Source organism: Pelodiscus sinensis, chromosome 1 (assembly GCF_052426305.1).
Source record: "Pelodiscus sinensis isolate ZL-2025 chromosome 1, ASM5242630v1, whole genome shotgun sequence".
Lineage (NCBI taxonomy): Eukaryota > Metazoa > Chordata > Testudines > Trionychidae > Pelodiscus > Pelodiscus sinensis.
In genome coordinates, this window is record NC_143052.1 from 235,067,759 (window position 1) to 235,094,377 (window position 26,619).

Genomic DNA, 26,619 nt, shown 5'->3' on the forward strand with positions numbered 1-26,619 from the left:
TCTCAAACCATCTCTGCTGCATTGGTTCTTGGGCCCCAGCCTCTCAGCCAGGCTCAGATAATGCAACTCCTTTAGGATGATGTTGCTATGGGTCTGAACAAATGCAGGATGAATCACATTTAAACGTGAAATTATTTTCCCCTCTAAAATGTTTGTTTCATTAATCAAGCTCTATCAGAGAACAAAGTGCCAGAACATCGTCTCAGTGAGTGAATTTTGATTTAGAGATAACAAGCCACAGCATATAAAAGGGTCAATAAAAAAAGTCACATCCCAGCAGTTAGTACTGTATGAAGAAATTGTTCCATGAATGTAAAAACATTGCTGTTGAGAGCAGTTATTCACAACTAGTTTACTCAAATTGCCTTTCACTGTGCACCAATTGTAATAGTCTCACATTTGTTATTCTAATTTCATCAGAATTTGGTTTTTTTTTTTTTTAAACACTCCATAGAGTCGTAGTGAGCAGCAGTGAGTTTTCAGCACTCCAGTTCAAAAATGTAAGCTCTGTTGGACAGTAACAATTGCCCACAGATAAGATGGCAGCATTTCTACTTCTGACTGAGTGAAGGTCCCCAGCAGAACAACATTTAGCCACCATTACAGTTTTCAGTCTGGGAGGTATCCTGTAAGATTGAAAGAACTCTTAGGCCTGGCCTACTCTTGCCAGTTTTCACCAAAAGTCAACAATTTTGGTGATGGAACAGAAGGAGCATCCACACAGACACAGCTTTTCCTTTCTCTGCCATACAATGGTCTTAGGGGGGGGGGGGAACAAAACAAAACAAAAAACAAACAAAAAAGACTGCAAGAAAAACCTCTTGCTACTGAAACATTTATTTGTAGTGTGCAGCTTTCCTCTCCCATTATACTCAAAGTAGTTGTGTGTATGGTGTTAGCTGTGACAAGTGCAGTCACAGATCCTTCTCTGGCTCATTTAATTGCCTCTGTGCCAGGAATTTGGAGAGCTAATGGAAATCTTCTTTAGTGTGGTAAAGCAGCATTATTAATGTACTTATATAGATAATTACTTGAATAGGTGATCTTCACTTTCACTCTACCAGAGCACTACCACAACTGAAGCTCAACTGCTCAAGTAGTCAAAGAAAACCTATAGAAGGGAAACACAAAAATGGCTGAAGTCAGCCCATTTCATTTAAAACAAAAAACAAAAAAAAACCCAGAATATTTATTTCTAGGCAGCTTCCATGTCTGACACTTTCCTCCATGGCAAGAGCCACTGAGCTAGTCTACAAAAATCAGTCAACATTTTCCCTCTTAAAATATATAAATACAGTTTTGAGGGTTAACAGTGGGTAGGCAGAAAAACAAAAGGCAGTTCTGAGCAGAGAATACATCCTGACATTTTATAAGGTACATCTATTTAGTTTGAAATAGGAGTGGGTGGCTGCAGTGTCTCAACTATGAATGTTAAAGTCAATAAACTAGTTCAATGTTTGAGGGGGGGAATGAATCTAGAAAGATTTTAATTATAAACCTGTCAGGTTTAAAAATGAATCCATGCTCCCTATGTGGGAACTTCTGAAACAGAGGAAGGTAATTACATAGCCTTCATCCATATCCTTGCTTTATCACCCCACAATTTAAAAAAAACACAACAACAATGTATTAGTCTCTCCTGGTCTTTACTACCCTCACACCCCAACAGTTCTGCTTCTTCCTATTCACAAATTTCACAGTTAATTCTTTCTCCATAGAAATAGACTGACAGCTGTAAGACAGATCTCATGAAGGATCAACTGAGGAAAAAAAAAAAAAAAAAAAAAGGAGGTGTTTAAGTGCCAGAAAAGACTGCAAAGAGGAAGAGAAAAAAGGAAGAACACAGGAGTACCTTTTATGTAGGAAGTGCAATACATTCTCCCACAATCCTCTTTCACTTGTGATCTATAAGAGCTCCTGGAAATTACAAAGAGTGCAATTTGTTAATGCCAATTAAATACAAATTCCAGTCCCTACTCCACGTAGCACCCATGAGCTCTAGTCATATTAATGTAGCATTCTTGGAAAAACACACAAGAGTTGTGAGAGTGGTTTGCACCAAGACAGATTTACAGATTAATTAAGGTGTTTAAAAATACAAGGAGCAGATCACAAGCACCTACAGTCCCCTAAGCCCAAACCAACAGCAATACATACACACCAGCACACTTAAATTTAACTTCCAATTAATCTTGACATTTCACATACAATGGATTGTTTAAAAAAAAAAAAAAGACACTTCTGAATGTGATCTGTTTATTCAAAATGTCACATAAATTAAATACATTTCCCATGAACATTGGAAATACACATGAAATGAACATCACAATCTTTTAAAAAAGTTTGGCTTTGCTTGTGCAACAAGTGCCAAATGTGGTTAGAACATGGATTTGTCCTGAATTTACTAAATACAAAATGGTGCAGTTTAATTTATATTTGTACATATGTACATACAGTTCCATAAGTAGATTCAAAACAGTAAAAAAAAATTGTTTCAAGTTTATCTACATTACACATACTTGTTTTAATCTGGTCACAAGCTCCAGATGAGATTGTTATTGATACAATCATTTCACGACTGCAAGTTTAAGGCGCTACCAAGTACCAATTCCACCACTGTGAAATTTAATATGAACAAAGTTTACAGCTTCTTGAACAATAGCTTTATATTTCAGTTTCTAAATGGACTGGAACATAGAAAGGAGCACAGGAAGAAACTGATCGGCACGTTAGAAGTTCAAAGGAATGGATGAAACAGTCTGGACATGTTCAAATACAGTAGTTAAGGCCTTGATGGCAAACAAATAATTTATATGCTTCTTGAAAGATGAAAGGTGAAGTTTAAAAAGCTATTTTTGAAGTCTTTAGAGGTGACCCACAAGTGAAAAACAAGGTCTGGGCATGTTTGCTTCTTTATGATTTATAAAGAATCTCTCTGAAGTGGAGGCTTTCCTGTAACATTGGGTAGGCTAAGAAGTAAGCATGAAAAATGTAGTGTGTTAAAGGGAAGTGAAACATTTGTCTTTCAGCTGCTAAGCTCAGTTTTAAAACTGTACTTTGTTCTTGTCTCTACGGTAAAGATGTAAGATAGCTGGAATATGGACATTTGCCTGTGATCTAGAGAACAGGCAATTGGTTCTCTCATCTACTTACTATTCTCAGCTGCATAAGCCACAACTGAAAAACTTGGTTAGAATAAAGCATGCACTGTACCCCTTGAGACTAAGTAACCAAGAATAGGGTTTCTCTTTAAATTTGCTATATGATCCAATATTTGATGTTTTGGAAGAAATAGTGAGTTTGGGTTGCAGGTTTAACATTTGCATACATATACTATTTCATAATATTTATCAAAAATGAGAGTCGCTTAAAAGTGAAAAACATTAGTTTAAATTAACATAGCACCCATGAGCCTCAGTCATGGATGGAGCAGGACCTCACTGTGCTAGAAATAGTTTGAAAGAATTAAAACAACCCAAAACAATATTACTTGTCATCCTTATTGCTGTTCTGCAATGTATGAAAAAGGTTACACTTTGTTTCATAGTATCACTTAGGGATGTTAACATGTACTCATTTACACAATTAACCAATAAGCCTTGGCTCGCTAGTTAAACCTAATTGTTACATGCACCTCCCCTCTCCCCTTGCTGCCTCTGTATGGGGGGGCAGTACATGCCTCAAGTTAGGATGGGGGAGCAGATGGTTCCACAGGAGCTGGCATGCATGGAGAGCCAGCTTAAAAGCTGGTTCCCCACGCATACCAGCTCCGTTTTGCCCTCCATCATGTAAGTGTGTAACTGCTTTAAAAAAAAAATTCAGCAGTTACATGTTTACAAAATAAAGTTTAACATCTCTAGTCAAAATACTTAAAGAACAGATATCTTAAGTCATTGCCTTCAGTAATGAGAATCAAGACAACAGCTACTAACATTTCAGTTCTTAAAGGGTATGTGTATTAGTAAGATTAAGTACAGCTCAGGGCCTAAGACTGTATGATTCTATCAGTGTCCCCTTGCAACCAACACATTAAATCTCAAATGCATGAGTAGACAAGGAAAGAGATACTAATGAGAAGGGCAAGACCACGACAGAACGGAAGACAATGGTAAGAGTGGCAAGTGGGGGGGTGAGGGTGGGAACCCCAAAACCGCCCTACATGAAAGCTCAAAGAATTCATTTTTGCAGCTGAAAATCAGTTGGGTTACCAGATTAAGAAGGTGAGCTACCTAAAGTGCTGGTAGTCTAGCATGGGTTTACCAGAAAAAAAAAATACCACACTTGGATGAAATATAAGAGTTCTTAATGCAAGGATGGGGGAGGAGGGTGCACCCCAAAAGGCTTCAAGCTTTTTTTTTTTTTTTTTTTTTTTTTTAAACACACCTTTGTGGCTCTGGTGCCTTCTCCACCCCTTCAATCTCATACAGCTTTTACTTTTAGTACTCTTATGATGGTAGCAGAACTTGCAGCAAGGCTATTGTGGAAATTACATCATCATTGGTTGTAAGTTATGCACTTTCACAATTCAAAGGATAGTTACAAAAATCAATATTTAACTATAAAAGGTGTGTTCAAGGTAGAGGCAATTACAGTACATTCAGAGCAGATCATAGAAACTACTTCTGGTAATGGTTTGCTGAAAGAAAAGTTACCTAGATCACTGGTTTTCAACAGACTATGTCTGTCTAGATTTCCACCTCCTTTCAAAGTTCTGTAGGTGAACTCAAGTGAAAAAGCCTTGAAAACCACTACACTAGATACTTTACTTTCCTAGACCACACAGGTGGTAATTACAGTATCCAAGAAGGCAGTTAATATGTCTTAATGCATTTGTGTATGCAGTTTTCTTCCAGAACTCATGTGCAAATTTTTAATATCTTCACAGACCAAAGGAGGGGAGGGGGGAGAGAGATTTAAAGCAAACTAGGAACTAGGCACTTAAAACATTTAGTTAAGACACCAGAGCATTGCACATGAACAAGTGCCTCTAAAAGCAACTTGCTATGCTTCGAGCACACATATTCTGGTTAACTTTTCCTGTTGGTAAAATTATTTCTATTTATATGAAACTATGCCATTAAATTAGTAACACTGTTGATTATTTCAGTGGCTATTTAGAAAATTAAGCAGTTTGACTAATCAGCAACATATTTAACAGCTATCAAAGTAACATACTAACAAAAACAGTATCAATTAAAAACCAAAACAAATGAAGATGATACCTTACTTAAGCTTGCATTGAGAATTGCCTTTTGTTAGTGTTCAGTTTGGACCTCCTTTCATGGCGTTGTCACAGACCTAGGTTCTAACCACGTGCAGCACTTGTGATATAAATCATAACACTAACTTTTAATCCTTAAGTTTTAAACAAATATTGATCCAACGTAAGATTAGCTTGGCACATCTTTTGCAGGTGGGAAGAGAAATGGACTCTTCCCCAGTGCTTATCCTAGCCAATTTACTTTAAGAACACACACATCAGCTGAGTATTATAGTATGTTTTCCCAGTACCTGGAGTGAAATAGTTATTTCACAACAGCCTTTGACTAGTTTCATGTTTTAGGGAATTTTTGTGTGTGTGTGTGTGTGTGTGTGTGTGCGCGCGCGCGCGTACGCACAGCATGATAATAGACCAGCTGGAGTTACTTCAATTTTCTAAAAATAAATGCATTCCTTTGACATTTGATATACTCATTCCACTACAACATGCAAATCACAACACAAGGGATTACTTACGGCTACCAAATTACTGTTCAGTAGCTACTATCTTTTCGACAAACACCCTCTACTACAGCCTTGACTGTATAAATACTACTCTTGGACAACCTCCAAAATCATCATCTTGAAAATTGTTTTTACAGACCAATATTTCTTGAACAAGCAGGAGATGAGAGTGCAGAGAGAATCTACCAACTCATTAAGAGACCATCCCATCAGCTTTGTACTTTGTGCATTCTTTTTCCATAGGAAAGTTCAGTTTTCCTTTTGCTTATCACTTTAGGAAAAAATCTGGTAAATCCATCTTCTGGGATCCATTGCAGAGAATTTTTTCATCTGCTCAGTGTAAATCCAAACTGCACATAGGCTGTGTGTGGTGTTCTAGTACTTTAAATTCTGTCTCTCACAGGCTAAATACATCAACTCTTGATTATGAATAGTACTTCAAAGTAGTTATCCACAGCTACCAACTACATTGTAATTGTAGCACAACTTCGTAGAGGCTCAGATTTCACCAGGACGACAGGCACAGAGTGCTTATTAGTTACAGATGAGAGTGCAAAGTTTGGTGAACATCCAGAATAGCGAATGTCAGATGACTAGAAATTGTTCATCTCTGTATGAGGCATTTTAAAACCGTATCTACCAATAAACTGTCAGTGCCTGTTCACAAGTAAATTCATGTCATCTGGATCTCTTGCGTGTAACAAATATTAATACACGTCTGATAGCAATAAGACGATCTTTAAGGGAAGTCATAGCAAGTATAGCCAGCTGAGCCCTGTTTTCTAATGGCAACACTGCCAAAAGCCACCAGTACCACGCTGGGCCACTAGGGTTACTCTACAAGAGAAAAAAAAAAATAGATAGATAACCTGTTTATGGATTAAAGGTTAGCATTCACAATAGGGATGTAAGCAACTAGTTGACTGATAAGTAAAAGCTTATCAGATAGTCGACCTGCCCCCCCACCCCGCCTTGCTGTTTCTACCAGAGGCAGTGGGAGGGGCGTGGGGGGGGGGGGGGGAGTGGGAGGAGAAAGGGAGGGCAGGAAACAGGAGCCAGTGCTGGGGGGAAGCCAACTTAAAAGCATATTCCCCCCAAACCACAGTTGGCAGTGGGACTGGGTGTGAGTTGGGACTGGGTGAGATACCCACTGGGTGTGGCTCCCACTGGGGCCCCCCACCCACCCACGCTTTAGTCTTTTAAATGTATTAAGAGCCGACAAGCTTTTAATACGTTTAAAAGGCAGAGCCGCAGCAGGGTTACCTCCTGGGCCAGGAGCTAGCCCTGCTGTGGCTCCCCAGACAGTCCACTGAAAATCCATCAACTAGTCGATTAGTTTATTAAACTAAATTTAATATCCCTAGCTCACAATCTTCCCTCCCACTTTTCCTTTATTTTAGGAATAGGTATAACTAATGCCCATCTATATACTGGGGGAAGGGGAGGGTTCTTGATGTATACACCAACTTCAAATGTTCCCTTTGTGCCATTAAGTAGCAACAACATCTTTAGAAGCCAAAAAGTGGTTGGCAATGTTTTTCCCCAACCTTGATTCTAGTGAACCAGAACTGAGTAATACATCAGTATGACGTATCTGAGACACACTAGACCCTTCTATCAGAGATCTGTCTAGACAATACATAAACCAAGAATGATTATGCACTTGTAGGAAATATTTACCTGTGGCTCAGATTCTTTTCCTGGCATTGATCCAAAATGACTGAGAATTTGTGCTTTCATGTTTTCTTTAAGAGAAGTAAACCAGGCAACAGCTTGATCATAGACGGAATCATGAAGACGGACAAGTTCTTCATACTCCGCTCCCTCCACCTTACCCCCCCAAAAAAAATATTTAAAAAAAAGTGTCAGATTTCATATTCTGTACAATTTAAAATGCCTCACACCCAATTATGCTCAACAGTGAGACCTACTCCTTACTAAGGGATGGCTATGCTATGGAAAATGGATGTCTCCAGCTAGACTAGTCTCATTTATCCCAAACTCATGCCAGTCAGTTTTGTGGTCTCTCTAGCAGAAGCTTTAGGTCCTGTCAGCAATCAAGTCAGAAGTACTGACATCTTCAATTGTTCAGGAATTTCTCTTATTGAGGATAAGGAGTCCTCCTGCAAGTGTTCGTGCATAAAGGGATTCTACTGTATTTGAAATCAACACCACTTTGTAGAAGTTGTACTCAGAAGGGGGAAGTAATAGAAGGATGGCAGGAAGAAACACAAGTGAGACTGACTCCAATACCAGAGATGGTATTAAAGTTTCTGGCAACATCTTCAAACGTTTGGTCTGACTATATAGTTCACCTTTATTCACTGGGAACCTAGGGCAGTATCTCAGAATATTAGACCACTTTAACCTTGGATACATTTTATCCCTATTCTTTTTCTGTGTGTTTGCTGGCAACTGAACTACCCAGCATAAACTGGGAAAACACCCTCCTAGAAATTAACAGGCTTGCAGTTAACCACGAAATTCTGCTTGAGAATCATGTGACCCAACTGGACTTCTCACTGCCATTTACAGGCCAGAACACTGTGAAGTGGTACAAGAATGTCAGTCAGTTGGGGTGACCTGCATACTATATCACTTGTTTCGCACGCACGCACACACAAAAATTCGCTAAAATGTGGTATAGCTCAGGTTTTAGAAAAGAACTTGTAATTAGTATTTTCCCATTCACTGCACATATAAAGCTAGATTTCCTGATGTGCACACAAGCATCTGAGTTACCAAATGTATTAGTACTAAATTCTTCTCTTTAAAATGAGTTCTAAACAAAAGTATGGAATCCTAAGCACTTTAATAAAACTCAGATGTAAGTGTCTTTAGAAGGGTTTTCAATTAGTGTCCTTTTTAACTGCTACTTTAGAACCTGATCTAAACATCATAGGATAGGTTACATCTTTTCAGGTATCAAAGGTTTGAAACTATCCTGAGATTAATGATGTATGACCTCTGGCAGAGAGGATTAAGCTTCAATGGTTTCAAAAATAAAGATGTTTGTTTACGTGGTCATAAATGCACAACATCAACTTGAGATGTGACAAGGACAGATCATTTAAGTGAATCCAAGCTAACATGAATGCACAAAGATTACCTTTTTATCCTCAAGATATTCAATGTTCGCAGTGTTATACCCATCACGCTGACCATGGTTCAAGACCTTAAACCGACGAACACCAACTGTATCAACAACTGAACGCCCATCAGGAAAAAACTTTACATCCCTGATTTCTAGCATGCAGCCATAATCAGCAAACCTGAAATGATAAAAGGGCACTTAAAACAAACAAACCAACCAACACACATACTGCGTTGCTCTGGTAATAAACAAAAATAAATCTGTGGTTTCCTGTGTACAATGTTGCTTTTTAGTAACACTCTTACACACCTACTTCATGATTAAAGCAACAGTTTTTTAAAAGCACAATTACATATGGGGAAAAAAGAGAGGTGGGGTTTTAAATACATTGGGCAGATTTCATGCTGTGCGCTCCTGAGTACTGGTGACCAGTTATGCAGGGCTTTACAATAATTTGAGAGAGAGAGAGAGAGAGAGAGAGAGAAAGAGCGCGCGCTCCATTACACTGCTAAGTAAAGCAGATGTGCCTAGAAATGACGCAGAAGATGTGCACGTAAAGTAAATGTTTTCTATTGCACTTGGGCTGCCTCTGAAATTTTCCTCTTTGTTGCCACCACTGGTTCAGATCCAACAGTGAAGACAGTGGTGGGACATTTTAGCAAAAACAGTCTTGACACAAGAAACTGAAAGCTAACTAACACTCCACTATAAGCAAATTCTGATAACTTGCATTCTAAGGGTACGTCTAAACTACATCCCTCTTTCGAAAGAGGGACGTAAATCAGACATATCAAAATTGCCAATGAAGCTGGGATTTGAATTTCCCATGATTCATTTGCATAATTGCGTCATAGCGTTCCCCCCCGAAAAACGCTATTTCGAAAGTGAAACTGTGGTCTAGACACGGTTCTTTCAAAAAGAAAAGCCTTCTTTGAAAAATCCTGTACTCCTCAAAAAATGAGGTTTACAGGATCTTTTGAAAAAGGCTTTTCTTTCCAAAAGAACCACCTCTAGACTGCCATTTCACTTTTGAACAGGCATTTTTTCAAAAAATGCTATGATGTGATTATGCAAATGAAGCATGGGAAATTCAAATCCCGGCTTCACTTGCAATTTCGATGTCTAATTTACATCCCTCTTTCGAAAGAGGGATGTAGTCTAGACATATAGCCTAAGAGGATTGGTCACCATGTAGATTGTAAGTGATACATTGAGAGGGGATTACTACTACTTCTCTCTCACGCACGCTCTCCTTATTTTTGGCTGGGTGGGGGGAGGGAAGGGGATGGGGAAGAGGAAGGTACAGAAGTTGCCATCCAGTACTCATAGGGGAAATAGTGAAAACAGGGGAGAGGAATCTTCCCAGATCCTCCCCACCCTGCCAGTGCCTCCTGCAAAAATAGCAGGAAGAGGTATTTGGTCAGGAAAGTCTTCTCCTGTTCCATACAAACTCCCTGTGAATGGGGTTCTACAATACACCCTTTTACAAGGCGGCAACTGGAACTAAAACCCTGAATTAAAATGTAAAATAATTACTGCTGAGCCATGATGGCAGATGGATCCAGTAGGGTACTACTTCACATTACAACAAGGATACTGGCCAAGATCGTGACTATGTTGTGCCAGGTACCGTAAAAAAAGTCAGGTGGTAAGCAAGGTGATGGGAATGTCTGTGCCAGAAAGAAGTAGGCCAGAGATGGTCTTACAGAGAAACCCTTAGAACAGTCATACTTGAAAAGCCACTTTACACTCTGTTATTTCCATGTTACCAAGCCAGCCAAGCCCCCAAAGGCAGATGGTTTGGGAAGCAAACAGTTCTACATGCTCTGTGGACAGAACAGAGAACCCAATTTTTCTCCATTAACTCCCTCTTTCAAAAGAATGAGCACTTTGCTGTAAGACTCCACCATCCATGTGGCAGTGACACCATGCAATCAAGGGACATTCCATGACTTCTGCAGGATTCTTCAATTCCCAGAAAAAAAGAGCTTATCTGCAGTGTCCTCATCCACCAAGCACAGAATTCTCCTTCAAAGAGCTCAATTTTCCCCACTTCAAACACTTACTGTATGGTCCAACTTTATTAACCCTGGGTATTCATAGAAGTCCGATGTAAACCCAAAGCTAGGAAGCCAGGAAAACGCTTTAGGGTACATCTCTACAGGGATTAAAGACCCATGGCACTGCTGGGCTAGTCTAGGTCAGCAAATTTGGCCTCATTGGCTAAAAATTGCTGTGTAGACATCGGACTGTGTCTGGAGCCTGAGCTCTAGGATCCCACCCTCTGTGGGTTCAAGTCCTGAATGTCTACAAGGCAATTTTTCAGCCCAAACCCCACTGCCTGAATCAGCTGACCCAGACTAACCATAGGTTTATCCTTGTCTAGATGTACCCTTCCAGAGCAGCTAGGGAGAACAGCAACCCTCACCTTGATTTAGTCAACCTTTACCCAGAACCTTTACCCATGGTTCAGGAATTGTCATAATAGACTCTGTGGTACTACTGACTTCAAAACAATCATATGATGTAGTAAGAAAATTGACACTATGTGCTTTGCAGTTTTTCGACATGTTACCCTTTTCTAGGTAAACACAACCCAACTATTCCAAAGTGAATCACATTGAAACATGCTTTCCAGGAATTACTCTGGATGGCTAGAATAAGTCAACTTTCTATTAAGTATCTCAATGTGAAACCCAGAAAGAGGGATGTTTATAAGGTTCTCTAAAAAACACTGCAACAAAACTCAGTAACATCTGTATCTCCTATCACAGGCTCTAAAAAGAATCCAACTGGCTATGGAAGACAAGTAGTACCTATAATTCTCCATTGGCTTCCACAGGTCTTACAGTAAGGATGTGGCTCAGCACGATTCCTTACCCTTTTAGTTCATCAGCTAAACACATGCCGAACTGCTTGGTACCAGTTTCCATGCATCTTCTTATCATTAGCCGATACCGAGGTTCAAAGACATGGAGCGGGCAAGGGATTGTAGGGAAGGCCATGGTACACACAAAGATGGGAACATCTTTATTCAAACTGCAAAAATACAAACACGAGAACAGTCAGTTTCCTCACTCATACTGTATTCAGCGCAAAACATTAGAGCTGAGGTTTGACTAGAGTGGTTTCTCAGACTTGTTTCTCATAAAATAAGTTGTTGGCCAACAAAAATTTTAGCTTTCACAGGCACTAGAGCGCCAAGGGCTGTCCCTGCTATTAATGTACTTAGGCACCAAAACCTCCATTCTTAGTTTTAATACGAGGAAGAGACTGGAAAATGAAATTGCTTTCTCAAGCATATGCATAGAAAAAAGCATCTAATTTGCATCTCACCGAATCCTTCACAGCTTTTATCTGCAATTTTCAGAAGAATAAATATTACTGTATACTACAGGTTGAACTTCTCTAGTCTGGCACCCTTGGGACTGAACCATTGCTGAACCAGAGAATTTGCAGAACTATGGGAGGTCAATATTGTCTAGCAGCATTACCAACACTTCCACTGTTTACTGGACTCAGAGGACATTTAGGGGTAACTTAGGGCTACTGGCATTGAGAACCAGGACTGGTGGCTGTAAAACTTTATGGGACCGTGGGAAACCTGGCCATGCCCATGATAAAGCAGGCATTTGTTTAACTAAAAATCATGCCAGATCACGGATGTTGCCGAGCCAGAGAGGTTCAATCTGTACATATATTTTAAACATGGCTGGCAAGCAATCCTTGTATTTCAAAGTGAGGTGGATGTTTGGTAGCAATTCAATGGTGGGGGGCTGGAGGGAGAAGGGGAGGGGAACACAAGAACAAAGTTAACTTTCAGCCTCTCTAGCTTTGTAACATACAATCTTATTTTGTGTTGATTTTTTGAAACTCCACTATATAGCAAGTGCAAATAATCATGGATAAAAGCAGCCAACTACTTATAAGGTTGTGATGAAGCATATATCCTTCAATGTCATGCTTCTCCTACTCCCAATCCCCCATTCCACTTCTTGCTTTCAGGAAATAATTTTTAATTAGTTCAAAATTATGGGTCGGAAGGGGTTATTCATAGTAATAAATAGAGCTGATCTATTTCCAGAACTTGAACAAAATTATTTTCCATTGATGTTGTTAATTTCCCACATCCAAGCCTAGTTTGTCTTGATTACCATCTACTAAAAATCTGTTCCAGTGCTGGCATGTTATCGAAGCCCTTGAAACTACTTTCATAAATAAATTAAAGGTTTCTTCAATAATCTGAATCAAAATAAAATTTTACATTTAGATACAACAGAAAAATAACTTACTTTGATAATTCCTTCATTTCTTCTTCATAAACTTTCTTCCTTTCTGACAATTCTTCTGGCAAGTAATGAACTATTAGTTCTTCTGTAAGGATAGTCTTTTTATAAGTTCTGCTCGCCAAAAACTAGAGAGAAGAAAGTTAAACTTTAAGTACTAATATTTTATAATCAGTTATATCTAGCCTGCATTCCAAGAGCAAGATAGCTCAAGGTGACTCACAAAGGTGACAAAATAACGAACGCAGCAGCTTCCTGCTGTAAAGTTGTTCTACTCTCCCTTCCTAAAATTTGAGATATCTGGGATGCAAGAGTGGATACACTATCCACTTCAGTGTTCATATACTTACAGAAGTGCACATCATAAGGTCTACAAAAAAAAGTGTATTCTTTAAAGCTATGCAAATAAATTGACTTGTTTTTCCATCTATTCAGAACTGCTGGTGAATTGCAATTCAGTTGACAGAAATCAAGCCTGAAATATGTTGGCATTTTCAGTATAACAAAAAGTTGGAAAAACCTCAAAAAACATTTTGGATATTGAGGGTCTCTTACTACCTAGCTCTTAAAGCACTGACCAAGATTGTGGAGAACCCAGGTTCAAATTCCCACTCTAGAAGAGGGACTTGAACCCAGATCTCCCCTCCTATCAAGCGAGTACCGTAATATTCTGGTTTAGAGGGCAATTTTCAGTCTCTCCTGTTGAAGCGATTCCATTTTGTGTAAAGTGTTTAAGTTGTCACTGGACCAGAGAGCGCCAACAAATAAGAACAACATCCCAGTAGTTAAGGCACTCACCTGAGAGGACAGGCAACACTTAGGTTCCAGTCCCTGCTCCAATAAATATTTGATCATTTATGCAAAATGTAACAGCCTCAGCAGGAGGGAGGAGGGGTGCTTTAACCGGGCTAAAGGATGTAAGTGGTTCGCCGCCTCCTCCCATTATGTGAATCTAACAAACACATACAAAACATTTAGGTTTCAAAAAGGTTCAAACAATGCTGGCTTGATATTTCTGAATTTCTTCTGTGCTCTCCCCCCCTCATTTCTCCCCCCCCCCCCCGTTTTGCCTGAAACGGCCATCTCACACAGACAGGAATCTGAAGTGTTTTGGCCTATGCAAATCAGCATTTTTCAGCAAAAGTGTCTGTTCTCTCTCCATCACCAACATCACAAAAGCCCAAACAATTTTTGCCCACCTCTAATTCTCTTCACGCTGTGTAAAGGACATAATCAGTTTTGACTCTAAAGCTGCCAAGTTATTGCCACCTAAGGAGTCTAAATATTTGGGAACCAGATTTCCCCCCAGTGGAGTACACATTCTCTACACCAGAATGGACAGAATCACACTTTGTTCACTAATCTAATATCAGAAGAGATACTGAAGGGATAGTACAGCCTCTTCAGCATTTCCACAGTCTTTGCTAGAGTCTGCTCAGGCAAAAATTAACATCTCATTTCAGTGTGAGAAAGTAACATGTACAACTTTGATTGGTACTCTAGCCTGAACCTAACACTATGTCTGGAGAGAGCATACCAAGACTATCATGTTGGCCCTATACTGTTCAGCTGTATGCATGTAAAGAGAGTTTGCACAATATATCAAGACCTTACTTAATAAGTGCTTCTAATCAAACCATTCCTTTTTTTTTAAAATACAAAGACCCCTCCCCCCACAACACCCCAAAACCTTGCAAATACAAACTTACTTCAGAGAGCTTTTCTTTACAGAGTGGGCAATATGGATTATGGTCAAGGCAACGCTCAAGGCATTTGAGACAAAATGTATGTCCACAAGGAGTGGTAACAGGCTCGTAAAATAACCTGAATAAGACAGTTGGGAAAAATAAAATTGGTTCTTTATAAGTTTACATCCAACACAAAAGCAATAAAAAGTATTAACGAATCATTAAGTGTGTTTTAAAAGGCTATCCCCCTCCCCCATGAATCTTGTGACATATTATCTATTCTTTACCCTACAACATAAAAGGGATTTTTAAAATAAATTATCCCAATGTGTTACAAAAAATAATTTCAGCCTCTCCACTCAAACTTGCAACAAAAAAAAAAGTGATGAATGTTATGTAACAAACCCTTTAGTTCGTGTTAGAATAGCTTCTAGTATAACCCTTCCTTCAAAACTTGGTCTAAAGTTTAGGAAGACTCTTGGCTCTACGCAGCCATACCTCATGCAGAGGGAACACTCGAAGTCAGATGCATCCACAAGGTTTGCTGGTATCTCACGTAATGCAGATGAGACAGAGTTTTCAAGTACAGTATCTCCATCTAAGATAGAAAGATAGCTATGTATAAACATACCAGTAAAGCATCCCCTACATATAGGCACATTATGTAAACGGAGCCGACACACCATATTTGGTTCCTGCAATTAACTTGAAGTAGACAAAACACTTCAGAGTTGGGAATAGGCTTTAATTTAAAAAAAAAAAAAACCAACCCCCCCCCCGAAAACCCCCCACAAAACAAACACCCACACCCACAACAACAAAAACCCCCACCCCAAAAGCAAAATTAATTGAAGAAATCCAGCTTTGTTTTTAAATACCCTTCTCCCTCTCTGAAGTCAGGAGTATTGCATTTGGGGGCGGGGGGGGGAGGTAGGGAGGGGAGGAAGCCAAAGGTTAAATTTGCTAACATTTGAATTTGAGAACTTCAATGTTGCAATAATGTTTAGATTCTCAAGGGTAGGCACTGTGTATAAGAGTGAACAGAGTTAGTGAGCTTCTAGCATAGTCTGCTTTGCTGGTATGTTCTGTATAGCTGAATTCCTATTTCCAAGAACTTTAAACTTAAAGCACAGCCTGCAGCATTAAGCTCTGTAACTATATTAAGCAGGCTAAGTATTTAAATGCAGAAGCCTGAAGAGACATTACTAAATTCACAGGTTCAGCCTAAGTCTAAGACTCCTAAATTCTTGGATTTAAACATACACATGCCCCAAAAATACACAAGCAAGTTTTGTCTCCCACAGAGAATATTTCTAACAGTTGTTTGTACCCAGAAGCTCCGTAGCAGTGCAAGCTCCATTATGGTTACTCTGGCACTTACAAGGTCTGAACCTACAATAAGCTCTCCGCATGAAGATTCCTTCATCTGTGCACAACTCACTGAAGGAACAGCATCTTTTTTCAGGTCATTTTAATATAGTAGTTCAAAAAGCTTAAGCAGTAGAAAGTCTAGAAATACGAAGCAAAAGTTCCAATACCATCGGTAACTGCCCTCCTACCTTCTAGTGGTTGAAGACAGACGCCACATGAAAAATTAAGGTTTTCCTCTTTATTTGTTATAGAATAACCTGTACACAGCCTTCTGGAATGTATCAAATATACAGTAGGGGAGGAGAGCATTGGGGTCCCATGGCCAAAAGACTGCTCATTTTTCCATGGAAAAAGGTTTACCTTTAACCTATACCTGGAATAGGAGTCCCTGACTAACAGCAAGACCCTAACGGGCTATTCAGCAGACAGTAAGGTGGCATCATATCTTGTGTGAACCTTAAATTGATAGCTGAAGTGTGAAATGGCTCTAAATCCCTTACTGTGAAGGTAGGGGAAGGATAGATCCCCCCCCCAACCTCCCAGTTAATGGGAGGGTTTGCAGTTCACAGGTCACTCCGAAGGAGTTATCCTATCACAACAAGGTGGAAGGGTATTCCTATTAAATCAGAGGAAATGTGTTTTGGGTGGAGAGGTGGAAACAGACAGCGATATTCTTGTGTAGGTTTCAGGGCAGATTTCTAACCGTCAAGATTTGGTATTACCATTCATTGTTTCACAACGGAGATTTTTAAAACATCCATTAACCAATTATTTCACTATATAGCACATGACTCCCTTCTAGCATTCCTTCACACTGATAAACCCTGTAGAGATCTAATGTTAAAGTTAAATGCACACCAAGTGCTTATATAGATATCAAATGGCAGAATGGAAAGGGCGAGTGCTCCTTTAAAAGTACTCTGTAGAAGATAGACACCAAGGCCATGTCTGTAACAGGAAATTATTTCAAAATAACTACATTTGAAATAACTCCTGAAATAACTATTTTGATATAAGCTTATTCTCCAAGGAAAGCAAGAGTTGTTATTTCAAAATAACCAGCCCCTCACTTCAAAGTAACAGGCTTGGTAATGTGGATGCTCCACTTGTTATTTAGAAATAAGGGGGGCTATTTCGAAATAACTCCCTAGAGTAGACCAGGGCTAACCTAGGACTCTATGCAAATTAGCTCCCCCTGTTAGGCTTACTTGTGCATCTATTTCATGTAAAAAGAGATGACTGAAGTCTAGCTATACCTCAGAGGCCTAATAACTCCAGTACTCCGGTCATCAGCAGAACAAGAGATAAGCTATTAGGGCTCATCTAGACTACACTAAAGTGTCAAAAGAGGATTTTCTTATCAGATAGTCTTTTGACTAGTTGATACCCCCTTCCATTCCTTTTGCTGGCTCTAATCTGGGGACATATCTGGCTACACTATGGGCTTTGCAGTATAAGCTTTACACTGCAGAGCCTGAAGCAATTGTAACTGGTAGGATTTAATGGTTACATTTTTAACTAGTCTTTTACATCCCTAGTTGTCTGAAGTCATGTTGTAGCCATGTAACCTTCTGACCACACACACACACACACACACACACACACACACACACACACACACACACACACCCCCCCCTCAACTTGTCACCAGCACCCACACTACAGGGTATCAAACAATTACAACCCATATCCCACAGGAATCCCACCCTGAAAAATCTTCCCTCTTCTAGTCTTCAAACAACTTCCCGCCTCCTCCGCACACTAAACTCAGATGCAAGCTCCCTGCTATGGCCTTGAGTGACCTCACACACAAAAGATACACACACACCCCACTTGTGAACACACCCCACTTGTGAAAAGGGGCAGACACTTTGCACTAAGGCGATTACTCTATATCTGACCTCAACCTCAGAGGAAAGCTACACAACACCCTCCAAAAGATGAAACTGGGAGCTTAAATTCATAACTTTGCTAGGCGCTAAAAGGAAAGTGCTCTCTGTCACCAAGTTTTACCTACCAACAGTAATGAAGTAATGTCATTTCTTATCTATTTTAAGAATAGTGCCAAACCTCCCTCTTCCCTTCCTCCCCCCCCCCCCCCCCCAACAGAACAGACCTTTTTTAGGAATCTTATTAGGGACATCCAAGCTTTGTAAATCCCTGAAGTCACTGGACAGCTTTCTTTTTAAACGTGCACCAGGTAAGCTGGAGAGGATGGTTCCCAATGACTTTTTATTGTCTTCAAAATGCAAATCCAGTACATTGTGAGAGAGGGAAGAATCACTGCTTCGAAGTACATCTGGTTCTTGGGACAGAGCTTTTGTTAACCTGATTACAGTATCCTGAAAAAGGAGACAGACTGCATGAAAGTGCAGACAAGGAGGAAACAAAATCTGACTATTTCTATGGACAGAATCCAGATATTAGTGTCATGGTGGCAACATGGTAACTGATCTGAAACAGCACTAACAGAAGATACTTGCTCCAATTAGTTCAGAAATGGAGGGCTATTTGTCATTACAATTCTCAATCTTTTCTAGACATTCCCAACTTATTGTAATTGTGCATTCTCAAAGCACACATGAACAAAAATAAAATGTTATTAAGGGGCTTCACTCCCTGCTCACTACACTCACCAACCTCCCACCCCGCCCCCCCAGGGGGGCACATTGTCTGGCTGGAAGGAGGAGGCAGGAGCAGGCCGAGAATGCGGGGGAGATGGAGGGGGGGGGTCTCAGTGGAAGTGGGCAGAGGTCTGGCTGGGATGGTAGAAGGACCTGGCATGGGCAGGGGGGAGGAAGGAGAGGCTCAGGTAATGGAGGAGACCCAGACCCAGCAGCTCCTCCCTGGCAGCAACAGCCCCCTGGATGTGAAGCAGCAGCCAGAGCTAGAGAGGCCCATGCCCAGAGGAACAGTGCAGAGCAGTGTTCCCTCCAAGTGGCGCAGCAACACAGATGATTAATCAGTCCCTCCCAGTCAATCAGATCCCTGCACACAAGCCTCTGACTGGGCAGGGCTGAGTAACCACCTCTGTAGCTATGCTGCTGCGCCACTTAGAGGGAACATTGGCACAGAGGCTGGCCACAGCAAGCAGCTGAGGTCAGAGGCAGAGGGCAGCACGAGGACACTGATGACATCATTCTGTCATCCAGGATGGCACCCCATATGAAAACAGTAATTTGGTTCTTAGAAAGCTGTACCCCAATTTATTTATATTGGGTTGCTTCATTAGGGATGTTAAATAGCAGTTAGGAGGCTATTCGAGTAGTCGATTGAATTTCCATTAACTACTTCATTTGTCAATAAGGGGGTTTTGCTGGGGCTCTGTTTTTTAAATGTAGTAAGAGCCCGGCCTTTTATTACATTTAAAAAGTAGAGCCACAGTGTTTGAGACCCCAGCGCAATTGCTCAGTCCCAGCTCACGCTGTTTCCCCTGCTTTGCCTCTGACTCCAAGCCCCCCTCCCCCCCCCATAGATGGAGAGACTAAAAAGACGTGGACTTTTCATCTTAGCAAAGAGTAGACTAAGGGGGAATACAATAGAGATCTATATAATTATGACTGGTGTGGAAAAAAATAAGGAAAAGTTATTTACTTACTCGCACAATATAAGAACTAGGGGTCACCAAATGAAATTAAGAGGCAGCAGGTTTAACAAACAAACAAAAGGAAGTTTTTCTTCACTCAGCACACAGTCTACCTGTGGAACTCCTTGCCAGAGGATATTGTGAAGTCTAGGACTTTAACACAGTTAAAAAAAAAAGCGCTAGATAGATTCATGGAGGTTAAGTCCATCCATGGCTATTAGTCAGGATGAGTAGGAATGGTGTCCCTAGCCTCTGTTTCTCTGGAGAAGGGGAGCAGAGGAGGGCTCATGTGATGATTACCGGTTCTGTTCTCTCCATCTGGGGCATCTGTTATTGGCCACTGCTGGCAGACCAGATACTGGGCTAGATGGACCGTTGGTCTGACCCAGTATGGCTGTTATATGTTCTTATGTAACGCTGGCTCCTCTTCCCCTTCTCCCCCCACCTCTGGTACAGAGGCAGTAAGGGGAGGGGGAGGAAAGTGACTAGTTGAGTAGTGACTCAACTACCCGATAAGCCTAGGCTTACATCCATAGTCCTCACAGCAAAGAAAAATCCAGGGCTAGTCCATGCTGTCTGACTTGGCTCAGGCTGTGGGGCTACTTTCAGGTTTGGACCCAAGCACAGGAGTTTAAACAGCAGTGAAACAACCCCACAGCCCAAGACCCAGAAGCCTGAGTCAGCTGTCCTGGAGAGCCATAGATCTCTCTTTACTGGGTAGACAGACCCACAAAGAAATGAGATATCTAAAATATAAAATTCATGCTTCCTTCCCTCCTTTTATATATTGCATGAAAGCAAGAGTCTTTCCCTAAAATTTGAAAGGAAAAGATGCACAAGTAGTAACAACTAAGCTTGTATAAAAACATAAAAAGCAAATCAAATCAGGTAGATCAGATATTACAAGAGGCTTCACAATACTTCTGCTGTTAATATATTATTCTTTACCTCTGAACATCCAGCAGCAGAACCATCTTCAGTATTTAAGCTGCTTAAAAATGCAGGTTTCAATCTTGTGTAAGAATTCCGACTAGAGAAAGGTGCAGTTAGGCTGTCGTGCACATTTTCAAAGGCTGGGAAAAACATCTCACACATTATCTAATAAAAGGAGAAAAAGAATTTAGAGATGGAGTTACAGAAACAAACTTGTGTAGTCGTAAATCAAGTCAGTTGCATGTAACCAGGGTTTTTCCAAGATATGCTCTGCATATTCACAAGTGTAGCCTGCATGGTTAGAATTCTAGCTAGCAGTAGCTCTGGGAACACTCTCATACCTTCCCCAAACCTCCCTTCAGGTAACACAATGTTCCAGAGAGGGTATAAAAGAGGTACAGCACTCCACCTGCCTCAAAGTTCCTTCCCTATGCACCAAGACCTAAGTGGGGTTACAAAGCAGTGTATGTGTGGTGGTTGGGGGGGGGGGTGCAGGGAATGAGAATATGCTTGTCACAGGTAACCTTCCTTTCTTCAAGTGTCATTGACATATTCCCACACACGAGACAGTAGTACTCAAATGATGGTGGGGCCATGGAATCCTAACTGAATAAGGATTTTAGACTAGCCTAACTAAATGTTCATGAGATCTAGAAACTCGTGCATTTGAGTGGTCGACTTGCTCAGATGATCTGCAAAGATATGTTGTGTCCCCCTTCTTTCCCCCAGACATCTAACCTCTATGCACAACTGAAGGAAAATGAGCCCTGCCTTATTTCTTCAGATAATATCAACACCATCAATTGTCTGTCATGATCCGACAAAGTAATTTTTGCCTCAGGTCAAACATATGTTATCAGCCAACCTGATTGCTCTCAGTCTTAAAATACAGGTATGGGGGATTCTTTTTCCTTTAGTGACCAGTGACCTTTTTGGCTCATGTTAAAAAAAAAAAAAAAAAAGAGTCCCTTACCTAAGCATGCCAAGTGCACTGGGCACCAGAAACATTGCTGGAGATGACATTTTAAAACTGTGCTTTTTATTTTTCTGTTTGGCAAGCAAGTCTTGAAACCAAAAGATTTACAACATATCAACGCTAAATAATTTTACCCACAAAATTAACTAGTTAAGAAGGTGCACTGATCCATTCAGCAGGTCACAGTTGGAAAGAACTGAGATGGCTAAAGTGTCCTGGGAAAAGGAAAGGAGTGCTCCAATGGCTCCTGCTAGCTTGAGCTCTGCCATTCAGGAACTACAGTTGGTGCATTCCCATGAGTGAGAAATGCAGAGGACACCTGAAGCGCTTGTATGGTGCAGTGAAGGGGCACACACTCTGCAGCTGCTCTAAGAGGAACTCACTGAACACATTCATTGGCATTCATTCATTCTTTCCACTGTGCCACCTACACAGTGCCCCTCTCTTAGAGACTCCCTGAAACGCCCCTCCTCTCCTTCATGGCAGAGGTTGTATCCCTCCTGTCCCTCGCAGGTCTCTCCATATCACGGTCCTTGTTCTCCCCTGCTAGAGTCTGCACCCCTCCTTCTTCCTCAACTCCCATCCTCTTGGTTCCTACTACCGCGAACAATATTCTGTGTAAGACTCAAAAGTTCAGGCTACAGATTCTCCTCCCCTGCAGGAAACAGAGCAGATCCCTCCAATTTCTCTGCATGTAGCATGGGTGAGTTTGAGGACCCTGATTTTCTTCAGAATAATGCTTTACTGGTGTTCTGATTTGCACCCTGTCTCCACCCCCCCCTTACACACACACACAAAAAGGCCTGTGTCCATGGATACCTAGACTGTTCCCTGAAATTCTAGAAGTAATTATTGCACTAGACAGACACCATTAAGTTGAGGTTAGACCTCATTTCAATCTACGAGTGCATGCAATTTGCTGCCACAGAACAGTGGAATGGCACACCATTTAGTAAAACTCACCTACAAGCAGACAAAGGAGGTGATCAAACAAATATAAAAGTCTCTCCCATGGTACAATACTGGGCAATTAGGTGCACAATGGTTTTATCCAATACAGTGCCAAAATGTTATTAACATGAAAAGTATCTGAATACAAAGATTTTCCATAACTATAGGGCACAGCATACAAAAAAAAAAAAAAAAAAAAAAAAGAGAGGGGTGGGGGAGAACAGGATGTAGTTACTGTACCTTTTGGGCTTCTTTTTTCATTAAGCTCCATTCAGGATTTAAGGCAACACAATAAAGAAATTCCTTCAGTGCTTCTTCAGTCCTTCCCAATCCAGAAAGAGCATACGCTTTCACATAATGACTCTGCATGAGTAAAAGGTGTGTGAAACTGACATTTCCAAAGTGGTAGATTGTAAAAGGAGACTAATGAACAGCACTATTTGCTCAAGTCACACTGCACTGTTTTAAATAGAAAAGAGTTCAGAAATAGGTTGGTGAGTAGGATGCAATGCTCTGATCTACAAGCAAGGTGCATGCTTCATTCCTCTTCTTGCGGCCTTTCCATGGGTTGCCAAGACCAGGAATGGAACACAGCTGTTTCTGAACTTCTTGCCCTGCTCCTCAGACCCTCTGGATAGTGTCAAGAGATCTCATCTGAGAAAACCTATAGGTAAACCTTTTACTTCAGAACTGAGAAAGTCTGGCATTAGTCAGGGGAATGGGGGGGGGGGGGGAGGTTATAGCCATATAAGGAGATTTTGGGGACCTGCAGATATATCTGAGGCAAGAGTGGGTAGCTTCTGATGCTGCACTTGTTCTACCTATCACTTGCAAAGAAGAGTTCATTTTTTCCCCATTGCATTCCATGGGCTGCTTCAAGTTTACCATATTACCAATACTATTCCAGTGTCTAACTGCCTTCTCCACCACAAAAAAAAGTGAAGCCATAGGTTACATCTGAAAATTAGAGACATGCTCTGACGAACCAAATTTTAGAGTGGCATTTCCTCAGAAAAATGCTACCCAGGGGGAGGGTGGGGTTTCCCTTTTTGCCAGGTCTGGGTCGGTTCCCAGACCCACCAACATCTCCATTTTAACAGATTAGTCGACCTTAGCATGAAGGGCCAATGGAAACACAAGCCATAGCAATTCCAGGCATTAGTACAAACTTAGGGTTGCACCACAGATCTCATGGTTTCGTATAGACTTTAAGCCTTCCTTCATATTTTTAACCCAGCTGCTTGCCAAAAACCTTCCAAAAGCAATCCGGACAAGTTTGGTCCTCGCTACAATAAGAGATCCCAATATATAGCTCTTTCTGTAAAGCAGGAGTGTATCATACCTTGGCCCAGAGGGGTTTCTTTTGACAAAGCGCATCTGCATCATGGAGAGCTTGCTGGTAGTTTTTCATAGTTAGCCACAGTTCTGCTCGTTGTGCTATTAATGAACATTTGCAGGAAGCTGGAAAACAAAGGAGAGAAGGTTAAGAACTTCATGAAGTTAATATAAATACATGTGTAAACACATTATCTTGGTCTGAACTGGAGTTATCCCCCAAAATGCTAATGCAATGAAGTATTTTATTTGTATGCTTATCTACTAGAAACAAAAAAAATCCTTCTCTTCCTGTAAGACTATGTACACTCCTCTCTCAGCATGGCACTTTTTTTCCCTCCTAATTTTGACAGCTGATACTAATTTTTATTTGTTTTTCCTCCCATTTTTAACTATTTCTAATTCCCCAGAATTGCTGAAGGATGTGTCAATTTGGGGCTGCAGGGAGTTCCCATCATCAGGAGTAGAGCCCAAGAAATCAAGACTAAGATCCTGTCCCAGAGACCTCTCCTGCAATGTTCCCTCTAATTTTTTCCATTCATATGTGGAATATATTTTATGTCATGTCCATCCAGGCACGTGTGAATGTGCACCACAAGGAAAAACACACACACCCACACCCCTAACCATGGGCACTTTGCTAATCAGCTGGGTGGCATTAGAATTTCTTTTGGGCAACATTGCTCTCCCCTCCATGGGAGAAAGAGGGCTACCTCAGCCCTCTCTTACTGAAGCAGCTTTGGGGCAGGTGAGAAGTGCCTGTCCATAGCTGCTGTAGCTCCAGCAGGCACAGCATGTTCCCCAGCTGGGGCAGGTCCAGGTCCACCTGCTCTCCCCAGCCAGAGTGAGGAATGCAGCAAACTGGGCATTTTCCCCTCGCTCCCCGACAAAGGAGAACAGCCAGCAATGTTCACGTATGACTGGCGGGGGGAGGAACACGACTGCACCTTCCTCAAAAGGTGCCTGGGGAACAGGAGTGTGGGGCACCCCCGGAGGGAGGCAGGCTGTCCCAACTGTCCCCTTTCACCTACCTGGTCATTCTCTTTTCTATATGGTTGTGTGTATCCCCATGTGCATTGGGAAGGAGGAAAGAGCTTCAGCCCCCATCCCATGCACAACCAAACCCTTGCCTCACTTTAAGTTGTGATAAAATAGAAAGCTGTACACCGAATTCAGCAGTCCTAGCTCTTACAATTTAGGAGGGAGGATGACAGACAGACTCACTCACAAACTCTCAACTATATAGTAGAAGATAAAATGTCAGATAACTAAGATACTTTTAAGCCTTGTATACTTTGGTGGCAATTGCACATTGTAAGCCACTTAATCATAGTGTTTTTCCCACTAGTTCCTCAAGGACTTGGGTATATGGAGTTTGATGATTAATACTACAGCTCTGAATTAGAAGATACCACGGCCGCTGCTGAAACTGATGAATGGCGGACTTGGGGAAGCGGTGGAGCAGAGCAGCTCGAGTGCTGCCAGGTTGGTCTGCAGCGCCGCCCCTCACCCCCCTGCTCGGCGATAACTACTGCAGTCTAGAGGGGATGGGGAGCCCGCTCCCCCCCGGAAACTCTCGGTGGCAGCGCGGGCCTCAGTGCAGCCGGAACGGGGCAAGTTCAGGGACTTAGCTCTCGCCCCCTCTCCTCCGCTGCCGCTTGCAGGCCAGCGGCTGGGTTTCCCCAGCTGGCCTGTCACCAGTGGCTACATGGGGCTTACCCCGCCTTCCTGCGAAACGGCGGAGGGTTCGCCCCTCGCCACACCGTTCCCCACCTACCCCCCCACCTGGACACAGTGCAGGTCCCGGCAGATCCGTCACAGGGGTATAATCCCCTTCCCCTCTTCTCCCCTTCCCTTCCCATCTGCAAGCGCTCATGGGGCTCACAGCAGCCCCAATTGTCCAGCTGGCCAGAGCACTTCTGGGTTCTAGTTGGGTGCCAGACTATCAGGAGTGCCGGACCACTGGCGTTTTACTGTACGTAAAAAAAAAAAAAAAAAAGTTCTGTCAATGAAATTGGTAGGACCATATCAATGGATATCACAGGCTTTAAGGCATTCCAGTAGGAAGATGTGAATCACTCCCAGAGCTATTGGTTCAGGTTGAATTCATCTGCATGGGGAGTTCTCATTAAATGAGAGCACCACACAGAAATCAATGCACTTCATACCTTTCAGGACCTACTGTGGTACAGATAGATAGGATGGAAGACCAGGGCACTTCCACCCATCAGTTTAAAATGTAATGTTTCAAATGCTTTTAAAGGCTGAACTGGATTTTCTTGAAATTTTCTATGCCTTGTGGGAGTGCAGGGAAGGGTTAATGACCCACATTTGGGAATATTTGAGCCAAGAGTTCCAGAGATAACCACCTCCCAAAACAGCCATTTTCAAAATGTTTCTAAGAAGGTTTCTTTGAACAGAGCTAGAAATCAAACAACTGCTGTGATGTGGATCAAGATTTTCCTCAATCAGTCCATTTTTACTCATGATGTGGCAAGGCACCAATTAAATCCATGAGAGATACAAATTGTGCATGGTATTTAAAGAACAAGGCCACTTCTTCATTTGAGCAAGCATGCAGCCTGGAAGGATTACCATGCACGTGTCACAAGAAGGGGACGGGGAACCAAACAGCAAGATGGTTTCTATGAAACCACTTTACGCTTGCTTGGCTA

At 41.5% G+C, this 26,619-nt stretch overlaps 1 protein-coding gene across 1 annotated transcript in view; it reads right to left on the reverse strand.

Moving 5' to 3' along the window:
• Positions 1-2,239: 2,239 nt before the first annotated feature.
• Positions 2,240-26,619, reverse strand: part of LONRF2 (LON peptidase N-terminal domain and ring finger 2) — a 52,055-nt gene continuing 27,675 nt past the window's right edge. Inside the window, exons 2-12 of the mRNA XM_006113553.4 lie at positions 23,952-24,070; positions 22,850-22,972; positions 20,698-20,847; positions 18,280-18,505; positions 15,291-15,390; positions 14,814-14,928; positions 13,111-13,232; positions 11,699-11,857; positions 8,834-8,996; positions 7,405-7,554; positions 2,240-6,561 (exon numbers count right to left, since the gene is read on the reverse strand). Of these exons, the coding sequence (XP_006113615.4) occupies positions 6,403-6,561; positions 7,405-7,554; positions 8,834-8,996; positions 11,699-11,857; positions 13,111-13,232; positions 14,814-14,928; positions 15,291-15,390; positions 18,280-18,505; positions 20,698-20,847; positions 22,850-22,972; positions 23,952-24,070 (1,586 nt within the window). The 3' untranslated portion in view covers positions 2,240-6,402. The remainder of the gene's footprint in view (positions 6,562-7,404; positions 7,555-8,833; positions 8,997-11,698; positions 11,858-13,110; positions 13,233-14,813; positions 14,929-15,290; positions 15,391-18,279; positions 18,506-20,697; positions 20,848-22,849; positions 22,973-23,951; positions 24,071-26,619) is intronic.